Below are 27,413 nucleotides of genomic sequence, written 5' to 3'. Positions count from 1 at the left end.
TGTTTTACCATTAACACCCATTAGGACCAGGGAGGCAGTGTGTCGTTTTAGATTTCTGCGTGGGCTATTCAAAAATAGCAGATGTACAAGCTCACAGCGTGTTGCTTCGTGCCGCATTACAAGCTTGTACATCTACTATTTTTGAAGAATCTTGAATGTGTGAGAACTACTGGTTTAGAAGGCATTTGTAGAATCGGCTTCAGGTTTTAATGGTTATAACAGTAGTTGTGTGAAATGTTGCGCTGGACATTGAATTTGAAAGGAGTGCCAAAGAAGAACTTCCATGCTGCTGTGGCAGTGGGACATAAGGTGTACTCCTTTGGCGGGTACTGTGTGTACAACACGGATCAGATTGGCGTGCACGTCTTCAATGCGGTGTCGTTGCGGTGGATTATGTTGCCCCAGGTGACACCTGGAAGAGGAAAACATCCCCTCGAGGTTCCCTCCATGCTCTACAGCCACACTGCAGTGCCCATAGAAGATATCATCTACATCTGGGGGGGGTTCACCAACACAGGGAAGTACTGCAACAGGCTTTATGCATTTGTTGTCAACACCCACGTATGGTTCAACCCCAGGGTTTATGGGACTCCTCCAGGGGCGAGGTATAACCACTCGGCCTGTGTCCTGCGGAAGGTCATGTATATCTATGGTGGATTTACCCAGCTGGCTGGACGCACTAATGCCGTTCACAAGTTAGACACCAGCGCAATGATGTGGTCTCTTATTGACACCAGAGGCACTCCCGCACCTGCTTCAGAACGTCACTTTTCCACCGTCATCGGTACAAAGATGTTTGTATTTGGGGGCTTCAGTAACAGCTATGAAAACTACAACAGCATCAGAGTGTTTGACACAGAGACCGACTGCTGGCTGAGCATGTCTTCTGCACATCTTTTTCCAGAAGTACGAGGGGATAATCCTGCCTTTGCCTACGATGGAGAACTGTACGTATTTGGTGGCAAAAACCACGACTTCAACGATCTGTGGAAATTCAATCCAGAGACCTTCTCCTGGAAGAAGATTGAGCCCAAGGGGAAAGGCCCATGTTGGATGTCTAGGATGTGCTGTTGCACCGTGGGAGATCATATTATCATCTTTGGAGTGTACACGCCTGATGACCTGTACATCTTAGACTTAAGTCCTAGCCTGAAGACGTTATGTAAGCTAGCAGTTATTCAGAACAGTCTGGAGCAGTCTGGACTCCCACACACCATCAGGTGGGAATTGACAGCCATGACTACCAACAGAAACAGAAAAGAATATTGAGGGTGGGTTCGCTACCAGCGCGAACCCACAAAAAAACAACAAAACAGCAAGCCCACATACAGATTTAAAATAGATAACAACATCAGAGAACAAGTTCCAGGCAATGGAACAGAAGAAATGGAAAGACCAGGAGGTCGCCACACTTACAATATAAGGTGTCCCTTCAGTCAGAAAGAAAGAAAGAAGAGCACAGGAATGTGCTCAATGATACCCAACAGGAATTAAGCAGCATCATAGAGAGAACTCAACTACCAACTGAACTGTGCCAGGGCAGACACTTCTGCCAGGGACGTGCACAGATAGACTCTAGGTGGTGCTGGAGCCCCTGCCCTTTGCCCTCTTGACCAGAAGTGCCCTTTTGAAAAAAAGAAGAAAAAAACGTGGGTTTTTTTTTTCAGTTTGCAGGGGTCTTCAACAGGGGGTTCGGGACCCCTAGGGGGTCCTCAGAGTTACTACAGGGGGTCCGCCAATTCTTTATGTGATATGATTTTTCTTTTTACCATAACCACTCGAAACTTAGCATCCCTTTTCTGAGGAGAACTTTAGCCAAAAATAGCAGATCTACAAGCCCACAACGCCTCGCGCTGCGAGGCGTTGTGGGCTTGTAGATCGGCTGTTTGTAAAGTAGAAGAACTGAGTGAGAGTGGGGAACAACTTTTTTTTTCAAATCATATTTGGGTCCATTTTAAAGCAAGCAGTAAATTTGAGGTCATAGTTGTCAGTTATAGAATGTTTGCCTATAATGACATGCCCAAAATAGGGACACTAGGTTGAAAGTAGTTATGTGCCAACTTACATTGACATAGCTTATGATGCAATTTTATATGTATTGATTGATTTGATTTTGAGTTATTGTGATATCATGTTTATTCTTATTGTTTTCTTATTTCAATGTAATTTGTTTTAGATACTGGTAACTGATGTAGTGTGGTCTGGGATGGTGGGAGAGCCATGCCCTGTGTTACTATGTTGATTGTTCTGTGTTGTTGGATTGTTTTATTCACTATCATTGCTTATGTGTTGTGCTCGAGGACCCCCTTGAAAACAAGATGATGCATCTTAAGAGGCTTATCCTCCAATACATCTTTTACATAAATATAGCAAGCAGCAAGTAAAAATGACAATTGGGCAAGGGTGATATTTATTTCAAAGTCTTTTTCAAAGTACACTGCAATGTCTTTTTATACAAACATGTTTCAAATGAATCTGTAATTAAAAATAAGGCTTCACTTTTATTGGTAGCTACTCATTTGTACCCCAAATCACACAACTGAAAGAAACAAAAGTTGAACTCATCCTTTGTTCATGTTAAAAATCAGCAAAGTTGCCCTTGAACTGAAACGGACATTCATAGACATCTCAAAATATTATAAAATATATTCCCTGCCAGCATTTAATATCCAGAGAATAAGTTAAGGCACTGAGCACTAAATTACAGTTTTATATTAAACCTCCTAGGAAACACATTTAACATCACAAAAAATTATGATCAGAAGCATTAGAGCTCGAATATTGTGCCATACTGTATGATGGTAATGAACACTTCACACTAACTGAGGGTAAAGAATGTAAATGAAAGTCTTTTTTTTAAATCAGGGTAAGACATTAATTTCTTAGAATAAGTTTAGTAGATGGGTTTGGTTTTGTCGAGGTATTGTCTAAGGTCAGTCCAGAAGTAGTCTCTCGAGACAGACGTGTTGGCTCACACAATTTTAAGATAATATTTGTCGTGATTGGTCGAATACCCTTCTGTTCTGAAGAGCAGATGACAGCTTTCTGTTCCCAATTTTTACTGGGCGGAATTACAGACTCTCTGTAGTGTTCAAGGGAGACAGTCAGGCTTGAGAGTCATGGCCAGTTCCCCCCATGTGTACTGCTATCCCTGTTGCTGCCAACCCCCAATACTGACCTGGAGAGGGTGTTGACTTCCATGTGCCTCCACAGAGGACTTCTCACTGAGAAAATGAAATGTATGCAGAGTTTCACGCTATTGCCGGCCAAACCGAAGACACCACTGCTGGGAACATGCGGCCGATTGTTTCACCTGTACGCCACCAGAAGTAACTTCAACATTGAATTGAAGCATGTAGGACTAATGTATGATTAAGGCATGACTTTTCTGACAGATGTATTACTTAACATTACGTAACACCTTGAAAACTATATTTCATAGAGAAAGGTATAAAAGTGAAGTCATTGTTCTATATCCTTTGAGGTAACAGCCCCAGTTGTAGAATTACTTTAAAGAGAAATGTAATAACAATTAAAACAACAGAAAATAGTGATAGAAACAAGAAAAGAGAATGTTTGACAGTGTGGTTCCCTGAAAAATAACAAGGCTGCAGTGTATGTGTGTGTGTTCATGAATCTTACTTGGCGAGCAGTCTTTCAGTGTCCCACTGTAAGTTGGGAGGCTCTGGCTAGTCTTGTGTAGCCAGACAATCAAGTGTTCCCCACCTGTTGATACGTTTGTGGATCTAAATCCATTGAATGGGCTTAAATACTGGAGAAAACCTAGCGGTGACAAGCCTACGACCACTGCTTTGAAAACCAATCCTGATAACATCCCATATGAAGGACTGCGCTAAAGTCTTTGCATTGGTTCTGTGAAGCTGTCATTTTGAACATTTTGGAATGATTTCCAGTTTTGGCCCATTTACTGAATTTAGATGTCACCAGGCAGAGATCTCTGATCGTCTGGCTACGTGACACTATGCTCTGGCTGACACATTGCGTAGTTGAGAAACAGTCTTTGGTTCACTGATTGGCCAAAGGAAGATCCATCTTGTATTATGTGTAAACGCAAGCTGAAGTAGATGTGTATGCTAGATCAGTAGTTCTCAACGGGTCCTTGAGGTGGTTCCAGTGGGTCCCCAGCTAAATTATTGATAGTTAGTAACCAAATGGATCCTTACGGGTCTGTAACCCCAAAAGTGTACAAATGGAACAAAAAGGACCCTAAGTCCATTTGGTCCCATTTGTACCCTCTCCGAGTTAAATGAATACAGAGATTTTACAGTGTAGATCCCAGAGATAAAACATCAAATTGGGGTCCGTGGCCTAATGCATATCAAACTTGGGGTTCTTGAAATTAAAAAGGTTGAGAATCACTGTGCTAGATGATTTGTTGGTCTCTGTGAAGTGGTCTTTGTTAGCTGACTGGCAGTCTCTCATTGGGCGGCTTTTCTCGGATGGATTTGAGCATGTCGGAGACTAGTTCTTCAAGGCTGTACCTTGGTGCCCAGCACCAGTCTCTCCTGGCATTGGAGTCATCAAATCTCACTGGCCAACTGTCCGCTGCAAAATACCAGGCAAGATTTTAGGAAACTTCCACATTGTCGAACATATAAAGCAATGACTCAGAGGTAAAAACTTACTCAGAGGTAAAAATTAAACTTCATTTATATTATTTGCATCAGATGAATAGAAACATCATGGAGTGGTTTGCCTATTTTCAACTCATAATAAAGACACACTCTATTCCCCTTTACTACAGTATATAAAAGGCTCTGTGCATAACTGTAGTCCCAGGTTTCCAGAAGGTTGTGTACCCATTTACGATTCAGTTTCCCATAGCTTTGTTTGATTGCTTCTGAAGCATATTTGAACTGGAAATACACAAGACACCTTCATGAGTTTCCAGTAATAAACCAACACACTAAATTGTATTTATTTTTAAATAAGTTGTTGCATTTTAAACCATTTTAATGCGTGGATTGATTTGAAAAGTCTAGCCTAAAATAGTCCCTGGAGAAAAGAAAATGTAAATGCCCATGACTTATTAGCCACACAGTTTTGTTAAGCTAAATGTAGGACAAACATGACCTCTAAAAAATTAAGTAATTGATGGCAAAATGTTTTATAATAATAATAATTTATGTATGATATACTGTATGACCGAAGCTGTGCAGTATGTATAACAATTATGTGTGATTAGATCTTTGACCTGTTTCATCTTCCTTGTTTTATCTTTTATATTGCATGATTTTTTCATTTTATATTTATCATTTACATTGTTCAAGCCCAAAAAAAGTCCAAGCATTTAACCACTTAAACCCGAGCATCCCTATTCTGGGGCAAACATCCGATTAATATAGCAGATCTATAAGCTCACGTTGAGAGGGTTTGTGAGCTTGTAGATCAGCTATTTGACAAAGATATTTAGTGTAGAGTGAAACTGGAGGGGGGCTAAGTACAGTATAAGGACCTGGGGGACGGTCAACTAATTATAGGGTTTAAGTGGTAATCACCAGCAATGATTGTTACAGCCTGTAAACAGTAAAATCCTTAGTGTTAATTTAACTGTATATCATTGAGTATTTAACAAATAAAATTGAAACGCTTGAATCAGCGTCACAGCACGTGCATTCAAGACATACCAATGGTCTGGCGAACCGAGTCAGGATTGTAGGTGACTTTGAGGTGAGGCAAATGCTTCCGGATTTCTTCTGCCACCTCTTCTGGTGTGAAGCTCATGGCAGCGATGTTGTACGTACGCAGGGACAGCTGGCACTCTGGAGCCTGCATGAACTCCACTGTGGCACGATGGCAGTCGGAGATATGCATCATAGGAAGGCGGGTGTCTGGACGCAGGTAGCACTCGTGGTGACCTGTGCTGAGGGCATCGTGGAAGATCTGAACTGCGTAGTCTGTGAAAAGGGAGACGGGAAATAGTTAGTTCTTCATTTATGGAGGACATGTAAGCTTTGCATGATTATTTTAAAGGTGCTGTAAGTGATATTCTTTGGGGGGGGGGGAATGTTAAAGGTTTTAAAGCTATATATTGTGGTAGTACAACTCATTGCCATTGAGTGTTTGTTTTGTACAGTAACAGGGTCTCCCCGACTCTCCAGCTCTTTAAGAATGAGAAAATACAGTTTCAGGTGGGTCACCAATTTAATCCAATCAGGAAAGAGAACCCATTTATCAGCTTTAATTGTATAGTGTTCCAGTTCCGATTCTGTTTCCCTTCCAATTTCACTTGTTTATCTTGTATCCTGAATGAGTTCTCTATCCTGATTGGATGAACTTGATAGCCCAACCTGAAAATGTATTTTATGTTTACCAAAGACCTGGAGATATAGGGAGACCCCTGTTACTGAACAAACCCTACGTATTTTAACAAAAGTATATCACTTACACCAACTTTAAAGTGAGGAAATACCTGTTGTTCCGCCCCCAGGTTGTGTGTTGGCTGAGATAACTCCTGGGTAGCGAAGGCAGCGGAAATCCAGGCCATATTTATGATGGAGATACTAACAGGTAAAGAATCAGACGTGAATGCACAGGACGCACAGGAATTTGAGATTCAGAAGAGCTCACAATTGCGAGCATTCAAGTGACTCTGTATTTGCATGTACGCACATGAAGAAGATAGCCTCACCTCCCCCATTAGTTCACCGTGCACTTTGGAGACCCCATAGATGGTGCGAGGCCTCTGGACACAGAGGTCAGGAGCGGGGTCACGGGGAGACGAGGGTCCGAAGGCTCCAATGGTGCTTGGGACAAAGAGACGCAGGCAGTTCTCCAACGCCAAGTCCAGCACATTGTGAAGCCCTAACGGGAGAGTAAGACATTTATAGCAGGATTTTGAATAGAACGTTCCATAAAAAGTCCAGTACATGCTGTATGGGTGCAATATTCGAGAGGACCTGTGATGTTGATCTTGCGAGCCAGTGCCACGTTGGCCTCCCCTACGGCGCTGAGAAGGGCACTGTAGTGGACCAGCCAGGTGACTTGGTTATTCACTACCAGTTCTCTGAGATGCTTGTAATCTAAAACGTCAGCATACACAAATGGACCTGTGGGAAAAGAGACGTTAGCGTATACTGTATGTGTATGTACGTATGTGTTTTGCCACTCAAACCCTAGCATCTTTATTCTGGGCATGTCATAATAGGCAAACGATCTTTGGACAAAAAATGTGTAACATTTGTCAAAAAATAGCAATGCGTTTGTGAGCTTGTAGATGTGCTATTTTCGGCAAAGAGATTTGGTGTAGAGGGAAAAAGGAGGGTACAGATTGCAAACTGAGTAGGCTATTGAAAACCACAGAACACAAAACAAACAAACAAACAACGGAATCAGATCAATGTCAAATTGATTTCTCATACCACTGCTGTACACATGGGGTGGAGGCTTCTTGATATCGGACAGGATTACATTTTCTTTTCCAAACTGTGCCCTAAGAATTAATGCACACATTGAGATTTGAGAATTAAGAATAATTTGGGTAATCAAAAGTATGGTACAATGTTTTAGGAAATTGAAAATATCTCACCTCAGCATCTGTGCTAGCCCCACACCTAACTGTCCAAGGCCACCTTTATTCAGATAAATAATTGTGTATGTTAAATTATTTAGTAAATAATAACACATACAGTATTTATGTTCTCTTGGTAAAAAAAAGAAGAAGAATGTGGTGTTTGTAAGCTAGAAGACATAAAAACACGTAGCATAGACCTACATGTTACACACCCAGATAAACTATATTTCAACTGGACAGCAACTTTTTTTTAACCACAGCTTTAGTCAGAAACAAAAAGTGACTGCATGCTATTATTCTCCCATGAGTGTTGCCTTTATGGCATCAGCTCTGTCTGAGCGCAGCCTATTGTTAGGGGTGAGAATGGGATTCCTGCCGCCAATGAAAACAACCCGAAGAGAAAAATAAAATAAAAAATACGCCACATGCGTAACTATCCAGTGTTGTGGCTCCCACTTACAAATTCATGGCGAACAGGTTTCTGCTAAGAGGTTATAATACTACATTAGCCCAGTAATTCTCAACCTTTTCAGGCCGTGACCCTCCAAAACAATTATATTTGAACTGGGGACCCCCCACCCTGACAAGCACTTGGAATTGTAGAAGTTGAGGCATTAAATAGCCAATCTACAAGCCGTTGCGAGGCGTTGTGTGCCTGTAGATTGGCTATTTTCTAAAATGTTGCCTCTTTCTCTTTCTAATATTATTAACAAATTAGTCAATGTTTTACCAGTTTTTAATTGTTGATTATTTTTGTTGCAGTAATGGTCTTTTTTTTAGGTATTAAAAAGGTCTTAAAAGTCTTTAAATTGTCACTTCACTGTCATCTGTGTACCCCCCCCCAAATCATGACCCACAGGTTGAGAACCACTGCATTAGGTTACCTATTATGAGGACACATTAAAGGGATAGTTCGGCCAAAGAAATACTTTTTTTCTATTAATAAGTCACCCCATGGAGAATTTAATTCATGGTTATTTTGCCAATAATTTCATGACCAACGGACTGGTAGACAGCGGTTCCGGTAGGAGCCGCAAAGGAGACTCTTTGTGTCTCCTACCAGAACCGCTGCTGGTCATCAAAATATATGGGGTGACTAATCGATAGAATTATTTTTTTGGGGGGGTGAACTATCCCTCTAATACCCCCTTTGGTATTAAGTTTGGGTATTAAAATGTCTTAAAAGTCCTTAAATTGTCACTTCACTGACATCTAGGGACGCCCCCCCCCCCAGGTCCCGACCCACAGGTTAGAACCAGTGCATTAGGCTACCTACCTGTTATGAGGACACGGGGTTGGGAATGGTCCCAGTTGGGACCAGGGGGAGTGTTCCACCTGCTGCTGTGCCTGGAGGAGCAGCTGAAAGCCCGCACCCTGCTGCTGCCACAGCCACGGCAGAACGGAGCCAGCAGAGCCGCAGCAGAGGTCACACACACCCGCATCCTGTTGAGCAGCCGCCCCTGAAAAGTGAATCTGAACATAATTGACATAATCCCAGTGGTGGAAAAAGTACTCAAATTTACTTAAGTAAAAGTATCAATACTGCAATGTAGAAATACTCTGTTACAAACGCCTGGAATTCAAAATGTAGGCCTACTTGAGTAAAAGTACAAAAGTATTGGTATCAAAGTGTACTTAAAGTACCAAAAGCAGAAAGTACTCATTATGCAGAATGTCCCATTTCACAAGTTTTCAAATGTATTAAATGTATTAAAATCTTTTGAAAATAGCAGATCTACAAGCTCACAATTGTAAGCTTGTAGATCGGCTATTTTGAAATGGCCGAAATGTATTTAGGGTAAGTAGTGGTTAATGCATGTTTTGTTAATAATAATCTAAATCTACAAAATAACTAGTAACTAAACCTTTCAAATAATTGTAGTGGAGTAAAAGTACATTATTTGCCTTTGAGATGTAGTGGAGTAGAAGTAAAAGTAAGTAGTATTGTAAATACTGAATAAAGTCAAATACCTCAAAATTGTACTTAAGTACAGTACTTGAGTACATGTAATTAGTTACTTTACACCACTGCATAATCCCTGCCTTAGACATCAATGTTTTCTCTGACAAAATTAATAAACATCAACTGTAATTGTTCTATTATCAACATGGTACTCCTCATGTTTCCATTAAAATAACATCACAAGCCACAGTAGCCTTGAGATATTATTAGGCTACTTCACAAAGTTTCTAAAGTTGTAAATAGAGCAAAAAGTATTACCTGTGTATTGACAAAAATCTACTAGAAGTTGTAACAACAGTTGAAACGATCATCACCACTTATTGGACCGAGGCGAATGCGTGTCACTTGACAAATGCGATGCCAGCCAGGCTAAAGTTAATGAAATCGAGCTGATAAAACGGTATTTCGTGGCATTTCACGGTTAGAATTAGGAGATTGCCTTGTGATTGGTCACCGTTTGAGCGCACCGACAGGCCATTGGGCAGATACGCACCTGTAGAGAGGCATGCTGGGGGTTGTGGTTCTTTGTCCCCTGTGGGCATAGAGTTAAGCCTGTGGGGCCATCACTTGTGTCTCTGTACTGAAACAGGACTACATTTCCCAGACTCCAAAGCTCCATATAATGTGATATAATCAGGGTTGCCATGTGTGCTTATTATAAGCTACTTTGGGTTTATTTTTTTGTAAAGTTGCTCGTAAATATTGGTAGTTGCGGCTTGCGGGTTGCGTTTTTTTTGGGCTTGTATCTAAAGTATAGTTGCTTATTTGGGCTTGCTTCCACATTTTTTTATTATTATTTAAAACAGTGGTTCTCAAATATGTTCATGTCTCATGGACCTCCACATTAATATGTAGCCTATTTGTGTTAGAATGTTTCAAAATATTCCATATTTTATTGGAAAATATTTTGAAAATAGCAGGTTCTAGATCGCCTATTTTGAAATAGCCAATGCATAGGTTTAAAGTGCTCATGTGGCCTAATAGTCGGTTCTTTTGGGCTTCTTTTCATAGACCTGGTTGCTTATTTCTCTCGCAAAATCTGGCAACACTGGATATAATGTGCAAACATGCTGACTGGCTGCCCAAGGGGATTTGTATTGTGTGAATTGTATTTAGCTGAGCTTAACAGGACCATAACAGGACTGAGAGCTGTGCTATAGTTCTGACCTTGTATAGGCTACTACTGATAATAATTATGAGGCAATACAAAGTAGCTTTTTACACACGTTTGTTACTATGAATCAATAAAATGCAAGATGTTGTGTTTTGTTGCAAGTGTGATAGACATCCAAAGCTCTTAAAATAAGATCTTCGCATTAGGATATAGCAAAACTGACATGTTTTCTCTAAATTACTGTTAAAGGAAACAGAAGAAACGACACCAACACATATGTCTTTAAACATAAATGTTATTAAGTCATAAAAAAGACAGCAGAGTTTGATTGATTGAATACTTTATTAGACAGAAATGTAAACAGCGCAAGGTACAGTCAGACATTTAAGCTAAAACACAAAAAAGTCCCTGGGGACTTGTTTCTATTGTGGACCTATGTATTCAATTCATCAACATGGCATAAAAATAACACAAAAATTACATAGCATCAACAAATATAAAACACTATATGTACAAAGGCAAAAAAGGGGGGGGGGGGGTATCAACAGTGAATGCCACCCCCTTTCTATGGGAAAAATGAGTTAACCTCCCCTTATGGTCTACTGAAAGGTGGGTTTTCAGGCCTGTTAAGTAAGTAAGTAAGTAAGTAAGTAAGTAAGTAAGTAAGTAAGTAAGTAGGTAGTTATCATGAAACAAGTTTAGAAGCATTGCACATTGCTCCACCAAAAAAAAAAGAAAAAAAGCCATGGCCTTTATGGAAGCCTCCATTGTCAGTCCCCATGCTGGCGGCTGGTGTTGCGTCCTCAACAGTCTGTGTTGTATCACAATGTGATGTTTGTCCTTATGGGTCCGTTGTATTGTTCATATGGTCCACATCACATCAGCTTGCTGTTAACTTGCTCCACTCAATGACCATGTTCCTAATCTCCTGCTGGGTCTCTTCCAGTTGACGAGCCTGTTGTGTCCACCGTAGAAAAAAACCTGACAGCATAATAACAAATAATATTCCCCTTAACCACATAAGGCCTTCATCATGTAATAAAACATTTTTTGAAAATGTCTGCCGAATAGGGACACACCATGTTGAAAGTGGTTACCCCCCCCCCCCCCCCCCCCATCATTTAACTTTATTTTACAGTCAAAAGTTATCAAACAGAGTGATCAGACAGATGCCAGGTTCATTTGTTGACCTGGGATCCTATAGTTTTATTAGTTTGTATAGTTTCAATGTACATATTTTATATGAAATAATCACACTGGTGGACCTCAAGAAGAGTGTGGTCCACCAGAATTCTCTGAGGTGGTTAAGTGCTAGATTGGGAGGGCTGGAGGCAGATGAGCGCTCGTTTGGTATCACCCTCAACTGAGTAAAGAATCTTTTTATGATAATGCCTTTTTACATCACTTGAACACAAGAGATGTGTACCGACAGTAGAGTGTGCAGGCACGTCAACTAGCATCTGACAGTTGGAAAGCAATGATGGATGGAATAGGTTAGCACCTGTTCAGAAATTGCACATCATGCAGTACATTGTGCGACACTAAACAAACACTCCCTCATCCTAACATGACCAGATTCCCAACATGACCAGATTCCTCCCTCAAAACTATTTAAACATGATTTGGAACAATAGAGACCTGATTAACGAGAAGTTAGATGCTTCTCTTGTTGGCCAAAGTGAAAACACAGTGACCATTAATCGTGAAACCGACAAAAGGATAGCAGAATGTTGATTATTACCACATTTCCCAGAGGAATGACGAATCTTTGGAATTTCCCACATTTCACATTTTTCTACATTTACCATTACATATACACATGGAAGATCGCTAAAACAGCATGCAGCGCATTTCAACGCTGATCTTCCTCAGGCTATAGTAGGCATCATCTCTGCTATATTTCCTGTTTCCTGCAAAGCATCCTAACGAAAATGTGTTTGTTATGGACCTTACACCGCTCCAGTACAAGGATCCTGTTTATTTCAGTTGAGAACTGATTTTTCAGTTGCTAACAAAGAATTAGGTGTTTGGTATGACTCACCTTCCCAGAGCTGCAGAGACTGGGGGTGGACAGAAGGCCAGATGGCCAGCTCCATGCGGTCATACAGGGGGTTCGAGTAATGCTCTCTCTCCTCAGGCCTCAGCAGGGCCTGGAACAGACAATGAGTTTTCCCCTTTACCCCTGCAGCACACCTAAGTATGAGGGAGAGAGAGACATAGAATCCCAACGAGGAAGGGAGAGGGAGAAGAAAATCGAGAAGAAGGATCTACAGTATGAGAAAATAACAGAGGAAGATGGAGTTTGTACAGAAATTACTGATTTTTTATGTGTAAATAAATAAATGAAGTGGCTTTAATATTGCAACTCCCTCCTTAATGCTCGCTCTACCTTCCAGAATAGCCTGGCATGGCCAGACTAATATCACTGCGTAGATATTAGTCTGGAATCTCTGTGTGGAACCTGCGTTTCCAAGGGGCGGATTCAATAGAATGCCTCTGGTGATAAACCCGACCCTTATTTGCATACTGGTTCCTGATTGGTGCCCCACAACTTCGGGGGCAGCAAAATCCAATCACAACTGTTTTAGCCTGGTTTCCAGGGTACTTCCAGAATGCCTGGACTTCAACCTTTCGAAAATGTTCACGTCTCCCCCCTTTTGCGTTCCCTTCACTGGCTTCTGGTTGTACAGCCAGTACACAACACTTGATGGCCAACAAGGTAATCAAGGGCATGTCACTCTGTTACCTTCAGGACATCCAATCCTACACCCCTTCTCCCTCACTTACAGTAAGGTCCCTTTCTATTGCAAAGTCCTGACCCGACATGGCACGGCTCTACCCGAATTCTTTTTCCTTTCCATTAGTGCCTGGTTCCTGGTACCAATAGCCTGGGGAAGACCATAGGTTAGAAACAGGCGGAGTTGAAATGCGTTGAACGCTGTTGTAGCCATCATCTCTTTACTATGACATTATGGTAAACGTTCCAGACAACATTCTGCTATGCCACTGCAGGTCTCACTATTAATCATCATCACTATGTTCTCACTTTTGCCAAGAAGAGAAGTATCTAACTTCTCGTTAAATAAATTTGTCCCAACAATTTGGAGGGAGGACTCAGGTCATGTGGGGGAAGAGGGAGCGCTCGTTTAGCTTCACTCAACATCCTGCATGTGCAATTTCTGAAAAGGTGATAACCTATTCTGTCCACCACAGAAATGTGCCAGCATGCTCCCTACTGTCACGGCGCCTTCCATGTATTGAAATCCAGAACTTATTTTAATCAATAAAATGTTATTTTAACTAGGGGTGTGCCGATATATCGTCCCGCGATATATCGCGATACGTTTTTGTGATGATATGTATCGTTTTGGGGGAAAAAAATATCGTTTGAAAAAATGCTTTTCTTTTTTTTTTTTTTACAATCATTATAATCAGACATGCAAACAGCCCCGAGGTGAAAAGGGTGACAACATGTTGGTTTTTTTTTCGGGTCAGGTGTCACACTATTGCCCTATTTGGATTCAAAACGGCTATTGTAGCTGAAAAGCTATAAGTTTACATGTCTGAATAATGCAAAAACAGAATTATTTGTTTGCATTTGCTTTTTTTCTCCCCCATATATTTTCATAATAAAAAAAGTGCGTATCGTATCGAAGTTGTGAGCCAAATATCGTATCGTTTGGTGAAATTAGTGTATCGGCACACCCCTAATTTTAACCAATCTGTATCAGTACAATATAAGGAGTACATCTGCAGTGGTTGGAGGTGGTCTTCCTACACTTCAATTGAGAGATTTAGACCCTGATGTCAGGTAGGATACTGAATGGTTATTTGCGAACTGCATACCGGATTGGACACTAGATGTGTCACTCATTTTATCGTAGTTTGAATATAATTGCAATTACCTCTCTCCATCAGTAGAGGGAGACAATGTATACACGTTTTAGATTGTGGCTTTCAACCCTCTAAAATGTAAATCTCTCTGCACTTTTCTGCTTCCTCCACTGGCTCCTAGTTGCTGCTCACATCCAATTCAAAATACCGGTGATGACCTATAAGGCAACCAAATGGGTGCCCCCCCCCTAACTTCCGGATATGATCTACTCCTACACCCCTTCCCGCACACTTAGATCAGCAAACACAGGACGTCTGCCTCTCCCTTCCCTATAACACCATGACCAATGCTCCGAGCAAACTCGATTCCCTTCAGGCTACCAAGCTGTGGAATGAACCCTGCCCTCCGACCCCCCCCCCCCCACAACCTCACCCACCTCGGTCAGGACTGCCGACTCACTTCCCAGTTTTCAAATGTTTGAAAATGTTGCCTATAATGCCTCTAATGACATGACTAAAATAGGGATGCCAGGGTTAACGTGGTCAAATTGTACATGACTGACCTCTCCTGGTCGCTGTTACAGAGGAAAGTGCCGTAGTCAGATGCGTAGACCTCTGTGGCCAGTCTGAGGAGCAGGGCCTCAGAGAAGCCCAGTGCCAGAGGGAACTGGTTCCACAGCTGCCACACACAGTCCAGCAGCAGCAGAAAGACTGGCACCTCCTGCTGGAGACGGGCATGGGAGTGGGCAGAGTGGGCACACCTCTGCTGGAAGGGGTGACCTGCCTAGAGAGAGAGAGAGAGACAGAGAGAGAGAGAGCAAGGTTTTATGTCTTTATGTGAATGAAGGTAACCACTTTCAACCTGATGTTCCTATTTTGTGAATATAGCTGACATTTCTTTAAATAGAAGAAGAAAGAATTTTTAAAAAAATCTACAAGTTTGTAGATCAGCTATTTAATAAAAAAAACACATACTGAATGGGTTACACAACGTTAGCACACTCGTCTTATTTGTAAAAAAAAAAGACTTTATGTTGCTCTGTGAAGTAAAAGGCTTCAGTAATGTGGAGCTTCTGTGACTGCGGTCTGCTACATCGTCAGTCCTTTTTGTGTTGGTATTTTGTGCTGTGTAACACATCACGCCTCTGATTCCGCAACGCCAGTGTGCTATGTAAAGACACACAAAGTGTGAACTAAACACATTTTTGGTGAACCAAACAAGGTTTGTTTCTGTGTAGAACGGCAAAGACTGCATTAATGATGGCAATATTGGACGATCTCTGTGTAAAAGGGATTACACACACACACACACACACACACACACACACACACACACACACACACACACACACACACACACACACACACACACACACACACACACACACACACACCTGTACCCACTCCCTTTCTAGCAGAGCCAGGAAGCCTTCCAGTGTCCGACAGCAGGGGTCCATGATGAGTTGAGCCAGAGTGCTGATGAGGAGACTGGCATCTGTCCCTTCAGAACCATGAACTAGCACCGAATGACCGTCCCTGCACAAATAAACACAACATAGCATCTACAATGTTGATACTAACTGTAAACATTATATTACTGACTAGCCTCGGGTACCATGTCTTGTTTTGTTTTACAGACAGAATTTCCCCGCAGGATCAAATGTCGGTCGGCCTGTCAGCCAGTCTGTCTGTCTGTCTTTCTATCTACTCAGGACTTCACAGTGTACCTACCTCTCAACACACTCGGCCAGCAGTCCGGCGGTGGACAGGGCCGTCTGGACGTGAGACAACCACTTGGTGTTCTCCAGCTTACTGAGCCATCTGTCCATGTTGTGAGACTGGTCTGCACACGCCTCCACCAGCTTTATCAGACTCTCCTGAAGTGCTTTACCTCTGCGTGCACGCACGCACGCACGCACGCACGCACGCACGCACGCACGCACGCACACACACACACACACACACACACACACACACACACACACACACACACACACACACACACACACACACACACACACACACACACACACACACACACACACACACACACACATTCAAGATTTTTTATTTGTTACATCTCATGTACAGTACGAGTACACAAGAGTAAGGTTATTTGGTTTCGGCTCCTCAACATTGTAATAAAAACAACAAAGGCACATTATTATATTATTCTACTTGGCCTGTGGTGATATCAGCGCTGGATTTATGAATGAACCGTCCGCCGGTCAGCAACAGGATTCTGACGGAGCCGCGGCGGGTGTGATAAATCCAAGCTTTCTATTCGGTGGATTACAATTTAAGGGGTACCCCGAACTTTAGTTATTCTTTGGACCGTTATTGCGGAAGATTGTTTGCGTTCAGTTTGGAACTAATAGATTTTCTGGGAGGGATTTCTGAACTCATTACCAATTCTTTATTTATTTTGTTTGTTAGGGAAAGCGACAGGGACAGTATTTAAAATCTCGAAGTGTATTATTTATTGACTATTTGCTTTGTCAATTATTTAATCAGCAAATTCTTATCATGAGACATCACCTGATGTCACCGAAATGTGATCACCTGACATTTTCAGGATATGTCAGGACAAGACAGCTTGGTCTGTAGAGGGGTTTAGGGGTTCAGTGTCTTGCTCAAGGTTTTCAAACTTTTTCAATTTTAAGGACCCATAACTCTGAGTGTACAGATCTGTGTACACACTCTGAGATACACGCCTGTAAGGGTTCATTTGGAACCTCCCTGACGTAACCCCGGGGGTCCCCTGACCCCACTTTGAGAACCACTGACATATTCACACACACATACACACCTTTCCATCTGTCTGTGTAGTCTCTTCCAGCGGTTGTAGTTGGCTTTGGACTCGAACCCTCCCCCTGTCACTCTGGCCTGTTGGGATTGTTGGCGGGAGCGAGTGTCGATGATGTAACCTTTATCTGAGCCGTCAATCACAGCCTGGAGGAGGAGCTCGTCCTCCCTGCATCGCTTACGATTTGCTCCCGTCAGCGGCTGACTGCTGCGCATGACTACCTGAACGATGTCAGGATAATTCATCAGGTCACATTGTGTGTGTGTGTGTGTGTGTGTGTGTGTGTGTGTGTGTGTGTGTGTGTGTGTGTGTGTGTGTGTGTGTGTGTGTGCGTGTGTAAGTCAGGAAGTGATTACATTGTATGAACATGTAAATATCTCTCACTGCCGTCTCCCTGCTGTCTAAACCTTCTTTTTGTATGTTTTTTCATAAATGAATGCCCTATTTTATACTTTGTTGTACGACAGTGTGCACAAATGTGGTGAAAATAGTCAATCTACAAGCTTGCAATGTGAGGTGATACGTGACACATTCTGAAAATCTGTTTTTGCCTATAATGACATGCCCCAAAATAGGGACGCCAGGTTGAAAGTGGTTAAGTCTGTCTGTAGTGGGTTTCATGAATATTTAACCAATGAAAAGTATTAACAAGAGCTTGTGACTAAATAATATCTACATTGGATCCATTGGAACACAGGTTCTTTTTTCCATTTCTTGAAAAGTACCGGTTTTGGATATACAAAGAGAGGTATATTATTATATAAAGCTCACCATGCCATTTTTCCTGTGGTAGTAACAGAGTACAGGAAAGCGTCCTCCATGTCTGAACTTGGCCAACTTCACCAGAACATCGTCATCGATTGTTTTGGGGACGATGACAGCAGGAGGGTAGGAGGGACACACAGAGTAGTCCCTGTTCACGTCACTAAGTCTCCAGCGATCATGCTGCCCACAAAGGACATGAGATGCACATGAGAATGTTAATCACAGCAATGAAGTCTGGATGAACTATGTCAGATGTGATGGGCAGATATATAAAATATGTACATACAATACAAATAATCACATAGTGTAACTGTATAGAGATTGCCTTCCTCCCTCCACAATCATCAGGCTCGAGTAAAACAAAACAAAATACAAAATGACAACAAAAACAAAACAAAGTATCACATGGCTAGAGAGGGACATCTAATTTCAGTTCAATGTGACAGGTACTTCTGAATATACCATTGCAAAATTACACATACATATATTTGATTATCTTTGGAATAACCAGATAGACAATAGATTCAAAGAAAGGAAAATATTTCAATAGGTCAAAGCTAAGTTTTTGCTGGCACTCGATATCTTAGCTTCTCTAGAGGAAGAAAAGGTCGTACCTCTTTTAACCACAGAAGAAATGACAGTGACTTAATTACTCCTCGGGCCATTTTTTTGTAAGCCATCATAAGATGAGATTGAGATTTAGTACAGAATTGTACAACTGTGTCCATACTGTAGTTGGGGAGATAACAGTGGAATGAGTGAAACCTATGACCACAACAGCCACAACAGCCATTGCATACAGTCTCTCTAGCTGTGAAATAACAGTGAAATGAAGCTGTTCCTCATTTTGTTGACCCCTGGGGGTCCCCAGGCCCGATTTTGAGAACCACTGGTTTAAAGCACGTGAGACATAGCTATACAATCACTTGACTGGTTCTGTGGGGCCTGCTGGGACATGCACTGTTCTTCTCCGGGTGGGGGTTCCACTACATTCCATCACAGCGATTATGTTAGATAGAGGATGTTTTCTAGGGAGGTTTTAACACTTCCATTATATAATCTGCACGATGCAGTCATTGTGAAGAATAATTGAAAGCACATGGGGGTGATAGCGCTGCTCTCTGTGCAACAGAGGATGTGCTGTTTCTTGACCCCCTGAATTCTGACTGACCAGTACCTTCCTGTCATGTGACAGTCTGTTAGGGTCATTGTTATGCACGATTGTCCCTGTTTGGGAGGAAAAACAGAGTGCAACTGAGATTCTGTGAGAGCCTGTGTATGTGCATGTGTGCATGTGCATGTGCGTGCGTGCGTGCGTGCGTGCGTGCGTGCGTGCGTGCGTGCGTGCGTGCGTGCATATAAGCTCCTTACAAGCTCTTTCATTTCAGCGTAGTGCTTCTCAGGGGTGGAGAGACCCCACTGGTCCTGTAAGCTGTGGTCTTTAGGTCTGAAGAAGAAGGGATACATCTCTGACACACATTCTAGAGAGGACAGGGCCTACAGGGCGATGGAGAGACACAGAGAGAGAGAGAGAGATAATTATTCAGACCCAACTGCAGATATAAAGCTAAAGTGGAACTGCAGGGCGATCAATATATGAGACAAAAAGAGTGGTATATTTCACTTTGTGCATGTGAATACATTTTAAGAAAAGCCATTTTCAAATATCTTTTCTGCAAGACATAGTTTTTTTTCTTTTCTTTTTTACATTTTCTAATTGGAGTTTAATATACTGAATGACAGGTGTTTTTCTTATAATTTTTGGTTCTGTTTTTTAAGCGTTCACATGGCGTTTATGTCTTTACCTGCCTAATGTAAAGCACTTTGAATTGCCTTTGTGTATGCTATGCGCGATACAAATGAACTGGCCTCACCTCAATTGAGTGAGCTATGTTGAGACACTGCTCCATGCCGGGAATGTCCAGCTGGATTACACTCAGGTCCTTACACTTCAGAGTAATGGTCCCCGAGGACCCAGATGTCCTGTATGTGACACACACACACACACACACACACACACACACACACACACACACACCACACACACACACACACACACACACACACACACACACACACACACACACACACACACACACACACACACACACACACACAATTATGAACAATGCTCCCCTTCCGCTGCCCCTCCCACTCATATCACTCCACGTTTAGTGCAGCAGGAAAAACAAGCAGACTACAGTATACAATACAGTATGTGTGGGAGCGAGGTGGGTTTCTTCTATAGTATGTGTTGAAGGTGAGTTTCTCTAATAGCCCACTACAGTACAATATGTGTGTGTGTGTGTGTGTGTGTGTGTGTGTGTGTGTGTGTGTGTGTGTGTGTGTGTGTGTGTGTGTGTGTGTGTGTGTGTGTGTGTGTGCGTGTGTGCGTGCGTGTGTGTGTGTGTGTGTGTGTGTGGGGGGGGGGGGGGGGGTGGCCAGGTGGATCTCTCTAACTCAGTGGTTCTTAAACTTTTGAATTCCAAGGACTCCCATAACTTTGAGAGTATTCAAATGGAACTATAACGCATTTGGAACCCCCTGAGGTTCTCTAGTTGGACCCCACTTCTGAGAACCACTGCTCTAAACTGACGTCTTGATTTGCAAGTACATTAGCCCTTAAGGTCAACACGATGTAGCTGCATGAAGCAAAGATGTTGTGTTTAGAGAGCAGAAAGTCTGTAATGCAATGCAGCAGTATGAAGAGACACAGATTGTGCAGACAGTATATTAGCCTACTATTAGAATGTCCCTGTGCTTCAGTACTGTGGGGACAAGACAAGAAGCAACACACCAGTTTATCCACACAGCAACTTAAATTATGCCCAACCTTTGACTCTGGCCTGCTTTAGAGAGGAGACCGGAATAGCCCAAAAGGTTTTCCACACTGGTTAGAAAGATTAGAGAGATCATTAGACATTCATTACACACTCAAGCGCCACCCATGGCACAGTCATTTTGATTAGCTGTCGATTAGTTGATTGTCGAATTAGTGGATTAGTCCAAGACTCCAATCCTCTGTGTTAATTTACCAATTTGTAAATGGAACCACATGGACCATTACATTAAGGCAGCAATCCATAACTGTTATGTCTTACCTGGGATTCGGAACCCCAATTTCTACCACTTATCCAAGATCAAGATGCAATACCCACTTGGCCAGGGGAGGTATGAGCTTCAGGCAGTATGTACTTGTAGATAAACATGTATGTGTGTCCTACCCAACACCATACTATATTTCTCAATGAAAGAGTAGGGAGACCACCTCCAACCACCAAGTATAGTAGTTATAACTTATATATAGGCCTATTAACATACTACTCTAACATAAGCTATGAACAGTGGTGCAAAGTAACTAAGTACAGTCATTTACTCAAGTACTGTATCTTTATGTTGTCTGTTTGTTTGTTTGATTGATTGATTGATTGATGTATTTTATTTAGTAAGACATGAGAACAACAGTACATCCAAGTACAAATTCACAATACAAGGTCGACTAAACAGGAAGGCTCATAAAGCACAAAGCTTGTTTAAAATTAGACCCCCCCTCGCACACAAATCATGAAGACATATAAGAGACAGACAGATAGTGGTGTTGTTGCTACTTTTACTTAAGTAAAAATATCTGAGTACTTCTTCCACCACTGATGATAGTCTTGATCCAAGGCTACCACTCACCTCTTCTCGATGGCATCGATGTTCCTGAGCAGCAGCAGAACCTGTCTCCTGCAGCAGTCCGTCTCCCGGTCAGAGAACAGCAGGTGGTGGCCGGTGATGCACAGGGTGCCTCTGGCGGGCGGCTGGAAGGGCAGCCGCAGGACCACCTCTTCAACGTTGGCCGTCTTGATGTGCTCGGAAAACTCCATGAATAGTTCTGGATCTGGAAGTTACAACAGTCTCTGAGAGTGCGTTTTGCTACTGCTGCTTAAAAACGTCTTCCGCAAAAAAAAAAGAAACTCTTCTGTATGACTGTCATGTAGAACTGGAGGACACTCCGACACAATAGTTGTTGCTTCCTCAGACTTGTTTAAAACCGAAAATAAAAGATCTTGAGAAATGATCCGAGCCCTTCCTTCCTCTCTCTCTCTCTCTCTCTCTCTCTCTCTCTCTCTCTCTCTCTCTCCAGTTAACAAGGTGGTGTTGGTGGTGCTGCTTCTGTTTGTTTGATGATAAGGAGCCTATAAATAGAACAGATGCTCTTTCATTCTACTTCAGCGCCTGGTTTACTTTACACACCTTCTAATATAAACGCATGGTGGAAAGAAACACCTTCTAAACGCATGGTGGAAAGAAACACCTTCTAAACGCATGATGGTGGAAAAATGAAACATCTGCAGGCAACAGAAGGAGGAAGTATTTGTGTTACCTCAGAACAACGGTGAGATAATGACACAGGCTATATAGCGACCTCCTGCTGTCACAAGCAATGCTTTTTTATTTTATTTTTGCTCTCTCTCTCTCTCTCTCTCTCTCTCTCTCTCTCTCTCTCTCTCTCTCTCTCTCTCTCTCTCTCTCTCTCTCTCTCTCTCTCTCTCTCTCTCTCTCAGCTGTTTCACTGGATACAGGATAGGTGGGAACTATAGGGACATCTGGGCACCTTGATGTAAAATTGGTTGTTTTGCAGAATGTGAACAAATAAAATATTAGAAAAATGGTCCTAAGTAATGTAAAGTATACATGATACATGATGTGAACTGTGAACATGCACGGTAGGCCTACATCATTATCAGATTTAAATGTATCCTTCAATTTCTTGTTTATGCCCCAAAATGACTGGATATACAGGTTTTGTAGCAATTGTAGAAACATTAGACCTTAATTGTCGAATGTTTAAGCATGTTCTAATCATGTATACTTTACTTTACTTTTTCCAAAGTAAAGTAAAGTATTTTCCAAATGTTTTTTTTTTTTTTTTTACATTTTTGGGGGGGAAATGCCAATTTATCACCGAGGTGCCCACTCTTCCTTGGTGCCCACCTATCCTGTTACCGTTTGGGGTTGCAGCCTACGCTTATATCAGATGCCTGGCCACCTGCAGTATGACCTTGGACCACTAGATGGCAGCATTTCCTTAACATTGAGGAATAGGTCGTGGAAACTGACTTATTACAGTAGCCTACTATATAGCTATATAATAAATACAGCATTCGCAACAGTAAAATCATAACGACTAACTAAGACCACAATTCGCTTCAAATCCAAAGGTAATTCACTAAAAAATAATGACTTGTTATTATTTAACAGGAACAACTACCAAACTGTCCGTAAAAACTGTAGCCTACTAACTGTACTTCCATGTGCTTTTTCTCTGCAATCTTCTAAATCAGGGGTTTTCAACTGATTATGAAGCAGGGACCACCACCCTGACTAGGAATCAACCTGGGGGGACCACTGTTGTGTTGGGAGGGGTGATATGGGTGTTGTGTCGGGGGAAAAGCTTGAAATTGAATAGGCTAATGACTGTTAAGGGCTTAATTACATTTGTTAATTCGAGGTGAATTAAATCAAGTCCATGGTTATTATTTAACTGAGATATGCTAGTGGTCCAGAGCTAAAAAAAACAACAACTCATCTTAACTGATTCATTGCAACTTATGCATGAACGAGCAGACACGTGCGATTGATTATGGGCACATTTCCTAAGGTGAAACAAACAGACAATCCGGTACAGTTTCCCTTGAGATTCCAAATCCCATTTCTGTGGAAGTTCTTCACATCCGACTTCCCAGTAACTGACACCATTGGCCATATGCTTACTGTAGTTTACAGAATTCCGCAGAAAAGTGACTATTGGAAATGTTCAGAACAATTGCAGAAGCCTACATGAAACCAGTGGTGGGAAGTAACTAATACCCTATATTTAGGCTACGCATTAAGTACAATTGTACTTGATTGATGGAATACTTTATTTAGAGGTTTGCAGAAAAAAAGCACATGAAAGTACAGTTCAAATACAAGGTCAACTAAATAGGATTTTTAAAAAACAAGAAAGCCATGTTTTTATTTAATCCTAGTTGACCGTGTATTTGAACTGTACTTTCATGTGCTTTTTTCTGCGAACTTCTAAAGTATTCAATCAATCAAGTACAATTGTGCGGTTCTTTTACTTTACTTGAGTATTCCAATTGTTATATAGACAACTTTTACTCCATAGCCTACATCTCCCAGACTCAGAGCAAATATTGCACTTTTTATTCCACAAAAATATAGCTGATATGACATATGAGCAGCTATAAGCTATATTTGTAGCGGAATAAAAAATATTTGCTCTTAATGTGTTTTCTTTTAGTAATCTAAATTGATTGATTGATTGATTGAATATTTAATTAGACAGAAATGCAAACAGCACAAGTAGCCTACAGTCAAAAGGATCACACAAAAAAGTCCAGTGGACTTCACTTGTTTCACTTGTTTCCTATATATTAAATTCATTAGCATAAAAAACAACACAAAAATACAAATATCATCTGTAATGTCGCTAAGCCTTAGCTGCGTTACAGATTTAAATGAATAATAGAAAACACACATTAAACAATAAATAATGATATATTATTATATAGCAGCACATTCAGTTATTTAAATCAGCCCCCTCCAGCCAGGAGACACCGTCATAAATCAGGCTTGACTCAGCTGGAGACATGTGGGCGGTCACTGCTCCTCATCTCTCCCTATAAATGAAGTTAAGGATCGGAGTTGCGCTCCAGACAGTCCAGAACGCGCACTGACTGAACGCATAACAAGACAGTTTGCGCGCAGCCTCGTTCTTCTCACTTTAATTGGCTCAAACTTCCCTCGCCATGGATTTCAAAGAGTTCGGAGGAGATGATAACCGTGATGATGACACCTCCGAGGGAGAAGCAGAGGACCTGGACAGCGTCAAAGCGCTGGCGGAGAAGCTCAAGCTGCAGACGCGCAGACCGTCCTACCTGGAATGGCAGGAGCGCCTCCAGAGCAACCCGTGGAAGAAGGAAAGCTGTCCGGAGGGAGAAGGTGGTGCATCATCCGGGGCGAAAGATGCCGTCAACGTGCCTGTGATCTTAAGAAATGAGAACTCGGAGTTGGTTGTACGCAACATCTGTGGCTTTGACACGATTGATGACGCCCTGGAGTTTCTTAGAAAAGAACTGGTGAGTGAGTTTGAGTGAGTGAGTGAGTGAGTGAGTGAGTGAGTGACTGGCAGTTGTGGAAAAAGTCATCGATTTCTTTACTTAAGTAAAAGTATCAATACTGCAATGTAAAACAAATAGCCTACTCTGTAATGAGTAAAAGTCCAGAATTCAAAATTGACTAAAAAAGTACAAAAGTAAAAGTAAAAGTACAAAAGTATTGTACTTAAAGCACCAAAAATAGAAAGTAGCCTACTCATTATGCAGAATGTCCCATTTCACAACTTTTCAAATGTAGAAAATGTATACAAATCTTTCGAAAACAGCAGATCTACAAGCTCACAATGAGCTTGTAGATCGGCTATTTTCAAATGGCCGAAATGTATATAGGACTGAAGTGATTAATGTATGTTTTGTATTAGTAATCAAAATCTACAAAGTAACAACTAAACTTTTCAAATAATTGTAGTGGAGTAAAAGTACAATATTTGCCACTTTCTCCACCTAAAGGCATGTAGACAGTTGTAGAATTCTGTATGTACTAAATATATTCCAACTACAGAAATCTTCTCTTAAGGGGCTCCATGGTACAAAATCTTGTCAAATGGGTGTCTACGGCCTAATAGTTTTTGATACATAATACATTTTTGAGAACACAAGTGATTCATTATTCCCATTGCTCTCACAGTAAAATGTATGGATACATAAGGGTCTATTTTGTTCCATTTGTACACTGTCAGGGTTAAATTAACACAGGAATTTACTGTGCACATGCTCTGGTGTTGCCTAGACTAGAAGAGTACTATGTTTACTATGTATCCTGAGATGCCTGGTGGCTGCAGATGCTGGTGAGTCAATCACTCACCGTTGTGCACTGCTAGCCTGTGCATGAATGCCTGGTTGACAGAGTATGCATGACTTACCTCATTACTACCCGCATCCTAAACACACAATGACACTCATTGAAAAAGTATGGAATTGTGTTCTTAATGTGTCTGACCTACTGAAATAGAAACGTCAGCCATTTCATGACAACAAAAGACAAAGACAAGATAAGAATAGAGGCTACTTCACCCCCAACAGCACTTGCATCATTAATTACTTAAAACAGTGAACTCCGGAGAGTTCGTTTAACTATGACTGTCAACCGTTAAGCAGTGGTTCTCAAAGTGGGGTCCGAGGACCCCCAGGGGGAGTGAACATTTGGGGCAATAGTTGAGATGAATTAAATCCCTGCTCCTAATAGTTAGGGTCAGTTCATTGCAGAGGGTGAATTTCAGGTATGCACTTGGCCGATACCCCAACCACACAAAAGGTGACACAACTATTTATTATTCATTCACTTTTTCGAATCCGTCTGCAGAGGGAGATGCAGATGCAGGACAACCGTCTGGCCCGCCAGCTGATCCGCCTGCGTACCGAGATCTACCGGATCAAGGTGGAGCAGGTGTGCCACCGCCACAAGGAGATGCTGGACAACGCCACGTACGAGCTGGAAGAGTGCGGCGAGGAGTCTGATCTGCTCTGTGACATCCCCATGAAGGCCACCTTCGCTCTGTCCACCCCTCTCAAACACCTGGGCCTCACGAAGATGAACATCAACTCCAGGCGCTTCTCGCTGTGTTAGGAGCACTAACAAAACGCCAGTCAGAGGATGTAGATTATATGTCCAACACCTCTGTGGTGGTCTTGGTGGGCCAGGCTTTGTTCTGGACGATGGAGGGAAGAGCGGTTGCCAGACTCCTGACGTGAGACCTTGTTCAAGGACAGAAGGTCTGCGGTGTTGAGCCGTGTCCGGGCTCCACACACACACACACACACACACACACACACACACACACACACACACACACACACACACACACACACACACACACACACACACACACACACACACACACACACACACACACACACACACACACACACACACACACACACACACACACACACACCTATATTGAACCATAATTGCTCAGGTATTGTCTGTTATTTTTACACTCAAGTCAGGGTGTGATTTAGAGTACCTAGAGATTGGTGGGATACTTACGGATACAGGTCCAGTGGGCACCTAAACCTTGTGGGCACCTCAACGTTAAATTGCCATTTTATTCCCCAAAATGTAAAGGAAAAATAATAAATGTATGTTTTGGAGAATGGTTGGAAATAATGTAAAGTACACATGATTTTAACATGCACGGTACATCATTATCAGACCTAAATTTACCCTTCAACTTCTTGTTTATCCCCACAATGACTGGCTATCACAGGTTTTGTAGCAATTTGTA

At 41.9% G+C, this 27,413-nt stretch overlaps 4 protein-coding genes across 12 annotated transcripts; 2 read left to right on the top strand and 2 right to left on the bottom strand.

Annotated features, from left to right (window-relative positions):
* Positions 1-234: 234 nt before the first annotated feature.
* Positions 235-2,186, top strand: LOC311036115 (kelch domain-containing protein 3-like; the record flags this gene model as incomplete). Its single annotated transcript, XM_084044637.1, has 2 exons — positions 235-947; positions 2,177-2,186. The coding sequence occupies 2 exons, from the start codon at positions 235-237 to the stop codon at positions 2,184-2,186; spliced, it is 723 nt and encodes a 240-aa protein (XP_083900763.1).
* A 2,234-nt stretch (positions 2,187-4,420) lies between these two features.
* tdh2 (L-threonine dehydrogenase 2) lies at positions 4,421-8,976 on the bottom strand (the record flags this gene model as incomplete). The annotated part of the gene is made up of 8 exons (XM_084044636.1): positions 4,421-4,566; positions 5,649-5,918; positions 6,434-6,524; positions 6,653-6,825; positions 6,921-7,070; positions 7,383-7,453; positions 7,550-7,592; positions 8,811-8,976. The coding sequence occupies 8 exons, from the start codon at positions 8,974-8,976 to the stop codon at positions 4,421-4,423; spliced, it is 1,110 nt and encodes a 369-aa protein (XP_083900762.1).
* Positions 8,977-11,070: 2,094 nt separating this feature from the next.
* On the bottom strand, positions 11,071-22,459 carry LOC311036289 (myotubularin-related protein 9). 9 transcript variants are annotated; one of them, XR_014599835.1, is made up of 12 exons: positions 22,151-22,459; positions 21,698-22,109; positions 20,850-20,906; positions 19,891-19,999; positions 19,388-19,513; positions 18,023-18,196; positions 17,255-17,472; positions 16,177-16,338; positions 15,840-15,981; positions 15,009-15,229; positions 12,653-12,793; positions 11,071-11,592 (listed from the first exon to the last, which is right to left on the bottom strand). XR_014599835.1 is itself a non-coding variant. In XM_084044889.1 (12 exons), exons 2-12 carry the CDS (start codon positions 21,883-21,885, stop codon positions 11,492-11,494), a joined length of 1,650 nt encoding a protein of 549 aa, XP_083901015.1. In that variant the 5' UTR covers positions 21,886-22,109; positions 22,151-22,459; the 3' UTR covers positions 11,071-11,491. The 9 variants fall into 9 exon arrangements, 8 of the variants coding, with proteins under 8 accessions (XP_083901015.1, XP_083901016.1, XP_083901017.1 ...); XM_084044889.1 differs by having other exon boundaries at positions 12,653-12,804; XM_084044890.1 differs by having other exon boundaries at positions 15,009-15,225.
* A 2,191-nt stretch (positions 22,460-24,650) lies between these two features.
* fam167b (family with sequence similarity 167 member B) lies at positions 24,651-27,038 on the top strand. The gene is made up of 2 exons (XM_084045212.1): positions 24,651-25,146; positions 26,489-27,038. The coding sequence occupies exons 1-2, from the start codon at positions 24,817-24,819 to the stop codon at positions 26,750-26,752; spliced, it is 594 nt and encodes a 197-aa protein (XP_083901338.1). The 5' UTR covers positions 24,651-24,816; the 3' UTR covers positions 26,753-27,038.
* Positions 27,039-27,413: the final 375 nt, after the last annotated feature.

Source organism: Gymnoscopelus microlampas, assembly GCF_963454915.1.
Source record: "Gymnoscopelus microlampas genome assembly, chromosome: 20".
Classification (NCBI taxonomy): Eukaryota; Metazoa; Chordata; class Actinopteri; order Myctophiformes; family Myctophidae; genus Gymnoscopelus; species Gymnoscopelus microlampas.
This window is presented reverse-complemented; position numbering and strand designations above follow the sequence as displayed.